The sequence below is a fragment of the Miscanthus floridulus genome, chromosome 15, assembly GCF_019320115.1.
Source record: "Miscanthus floridulus cultivar M001 chromosome 15, ASM1932011v1, whole genome shotgun sequence".
NCBI lineage: Eukaryota > Viridiplantae > Streptophyta > Magnoliopsida > Poales > Poaceae > Miscanthus > Miscanthus floridulus.
This window is the reverse complement of record NC_089594.1, coordinates 23,831,333-23,834,869: the sequence shown is the minus strand read 5'-3', so window position 1 is coordinate 23,834,869 and position 3,537 is coordinate 23,831,333. Positions and strand designations below refer to the sequence as shown.

Below are 3,537 nucleotides of genomic sequence, written 5' to 3'. Positions count from 1 at the left end.
CCTACATCTAGTCTGAGAGTTCGATCTTGTATTCCTTGCACCGAAATGCTCGTAGTAGGGGGTTACAAGCAGGGCAAGAGAGGGAGCTTATCCCAGGTCTCCGTGTGGAGTGGCGTGGATTGCTTGAGATGTTGATCTCAAGCAGTGGGTGACCTCGCGTGTTCGTCCGTGCGTTTATGCGAGAATTCGTTGCGTGGGCATAGGCCTAATCGTAAGTGTCCGATCCTAAAAACGGTCCAGGTCCCTCCCTTTTATAGTTGAAGGGGAGACAAGGGTGATACATTCGCTAGCTACACGACATCGTGCGGATGGAGGCGGCATGTCCGAGGCCTGTAGCCTGTTACTGTGGCGGCGTGGGCGACGGAGTGGTCTCGTCCTTGAAGTACTGGGGCGACGCGCTGGTCACATCCGATCATGTGCGTCGTGGGAGCTCCAGTGTTATCTCGAAACGGGCATGGCGGTCGCCGTGCTGGTCACTGTGTGTTGACTGCACGAGAAGCCGAGGCTCAGTTGGTGTCGAGGCCGAGCCATCGTGGGAGGCTCGGTAGACGTGAATCCCGGGGTTGTCGAGACTCTGAAGTAGATTGCCGAGGCTTGGAGGGAGTAGTTGGTCTCATACGCTGATTCTGAGGCTATGGTGACCCGGACTTGACTCCCCATGCCGCGTTGTCTCTGGGGCGGGGGTTATGTGGCACCGTGTAGTGCAGGCGCTGATCGTGGGCACAGCACCAGAGCACAGTGGCCGGTAATCCCCGCCGCGCCCTGTCCAGGTCGGTATGGCGCTGATGCGACTTCTTGTCTCATAGGCCACTCTGTAGTGTCGAGCCGTCGTTCGGCTGATATCGCGGGAGTAGTTGGCGCATTAATGGGACGCGACGCGCTGTCGGGGAGACTAGTCGAGGTGGAAGCGACGGGTTGTTGCCGAGCCGGCCTCGAGCGATACGAGAATCGCTGTCTCGTTCGAGGCTTTACGCGCGGGGCCTCGGACGAGACGGAGAATTGGTTCCTCGTCGAGGCCTCATGTGCGAGGCCTCGCGCGAGACGAAGATTTGGCAGGCCGTCGGGGCTCCCGTGCGAGGCGGAGAACCGGTGGGCTCGGACAATACCGGAGGTCAACCGATGGTTTACCTTTTGGCTTTGTCCTAAGGCTTAAGTGATTCTTCCGGTAAACATTCAGGGTACCCCGTTTCATGGTACTCGACACACCTAAAGATGCGTGCTAAAGACTAGCACAACTATACATGTGATTTAAAACAGAGGGAGTAGAATACTATTAGTGTATACGGTTTGGCTCTCCATCGATATAAGCCTGGTCGTTTGGCTGTGTCTTGTCGTAAACGATCATAAATTTCTAGCCGGAACAGTAGCTTTCTCTCACATAAACTAGTCAGCAGTACTTTTTCACGAACCAACAACGATACGAACCAGCCAACCGTTCACTTTCCCCTGACGTCAACTCTTTTTTTTCTACTGAGTATTCTATTTATTTGTTCGTCACTTTGCAGACCGTACCCGTAGCCGCCGCAGCGTGCCGTGCGCGTAGACATTGCGCTGGCAGGAGGAGCAAACGATCCAGGACGGTCAAAGTCAACAGCAAGCCGCAGGGGAACGGAACGATGAGCGTCAGCGAGCGAGGCGAGAGCCCCAAGGGCAAAAAACAAGCAGGAGCGCAACCCGCCAGCTGTACACATGCATACGGAGTAGTATACCAGTACTAATGGCGGGCCCACGTACCCCTCTCGTGTCAGTGTCACCCAGATCTCGCGTGCGTATAAAATGGCGCCTTTTTACCACGGCTCACCGCCGACCATCCACCCAAAAGCCAGCCACATGCACAAGAGAGGTTGCCCGCAGTAGCCGCTAGGCGTCGTTCCGTCCAGCTACCTCGGCCAGCCAGTCATTCCCTTCCCGCACCACCGGCATGTCGTCGTCGTCGGCGTCCAGGGCGCGGCGGGGCGGGAGCCTGCAGTTCCCGGTGGGGCGGTCGTGGCGGCACGTGGCGGTGGTGGACGCCGGGTGCGGCTGCCGCCCGCGCCGGGCCACCACCAGGCTGCTCAGCCAGCTGCCGTCCTTCCTCCGCCCGTCGCCCAAGCCGCCGCAGCCGCCGCCGCGGAGCAGCTCCCGCTCCTCCTCGGGCTTCTTCCCGTCCTCGGCCTCCACGGCCTCCTCGGCCGCCTCCGCCGCCACCTTCACCACCACCCACTCCTCCTACTCCAACTACTCCGCCTACTCCTACAACTACAACCCCGCCGCCGCCGCCGCAGCCGTCGCCAAGCACCCGCCGGCCTCCAAGGCGCCTGCGGCGGTGGCAACGAGCAGGAGGAGGCAGCAGCAGGGAGGCCACCAGGGCAGGAGGAAGAAGCGGTACGAGAAGATGGCGGCGGCGGCGGCGTCTGCGGCGGAAGCAGCGGCAGGCGAGGACGGCGGCGACGTGGGCGTGGCCGTGGAGAAGGAGTCCTCCGACCCGCGCGCCGACTTCCGGGAGAGCATGGTGCAGATGGTCGTGGAGATGGGGCTCTGCGGCTGGGACGACCTCCGCTGCATGCTCCGCCGCCTGCTCGCGCTCAACGCGCCCCGCCACCACGCCGCCATCCTCGCCGCCTTCGCCGAGGTCTGCGCGCAGCTTACCGCTCCCCCGCCGCCGCAGCACGCCTACGACTACCACTACCACTACTGACGACATGGGCTCGCGAGCGAGGGAGCTCGTGCATGCCGGTGCCTCTCTTCTGGTCCCGAGATCCTGGCACCACCCGGCCGGCGATGCGCTCCAGGCTCCACCTGCTGCAGGGGTCATGTCCGCCTCTGCCCTCTTGCCTCTTCCGCCGGGTGGTGATAGGATCTCGTGAAGGAGAAATTAAACCACCGTATTATTAGCTTCACAAAGGATTAGTAGTATTTACCAGTAGCTACTAGTACCAGGTGTCCACTGTCCAGCAGGTCCTTGTAGTGTAGTGTGCTTTGTCAGTTCATCTTTTCTTGGGTCTGTCTTGTGATTTCTTTGCTTTGTTTGCTAGCTCGCTAAGCTTGCTCAGTGTTATATTACTAGCTATGTTGCAGCAAGCAGCATAGCAGTATGTGTGTGTGTGTTCGGCTGGCCTTTTTGTTTTGGATGAAGGTCGTCCCTGAAGAAGTAGTAGCAGCGTGAGTGATTTAGAAGCAGGTCTGGTTTATGTTTATTATCTGTGTACGTATGTAAGTATGCTGCTAATGAAGATTTGCGAGGTGTTTCTGCTCATACTGCATGGCACTTAGGGCGCGTTTAGATCCAAAATTTTTTTGGTTTCGGCTACTGTAGCAATTTCGTTTGTATTTGGTAATTAGTGTTTAATTATGGACTAATTAGGTTCGAAAGTTTCGTCTCGCGATTTCTCACCCAACTGTGCAATTAGTGTTTTTTTCGTCTACATTTAATACTCCATACATATGCCGCAAGATTTAATATGACAGGTACTGCACAAAATTTTTTAAATCTAAACAGGTCCTTACTACATGTTGCAAGGGAGCTAGTAAATGAATGTTGCTAGTACATGGAGCACC

At 57.3% G+C, this 3,537-nt stretch overlaps 1 protein-coding gene across 1 annotated transcript; it reads left to right on the top strand.

The window, feature by feature from the left end:
- The first annotated feature begins 1,823 nt into the window (after positions 1 to 1,823).
- Positions 1,824 to 3,223, top strand: LOC136509528 (transcription repressor OFP8-like). Its single transcript, XM_066504293.1, has one exon. It carries the CDS (start codon positions 1,922 to 1,924, stop codon positions 2,675 to 2,677), a length of 756 nt encoding a protein of 251 aa, XP_066360390.1. The 5' UTR covers positions 1,824 to 1,921; the 3' UTR covers positions 2,678 to 3,223.
- The last annotated feature ends 314 nt before the right edge of the window (positions 3,224 to 3,537 follow it).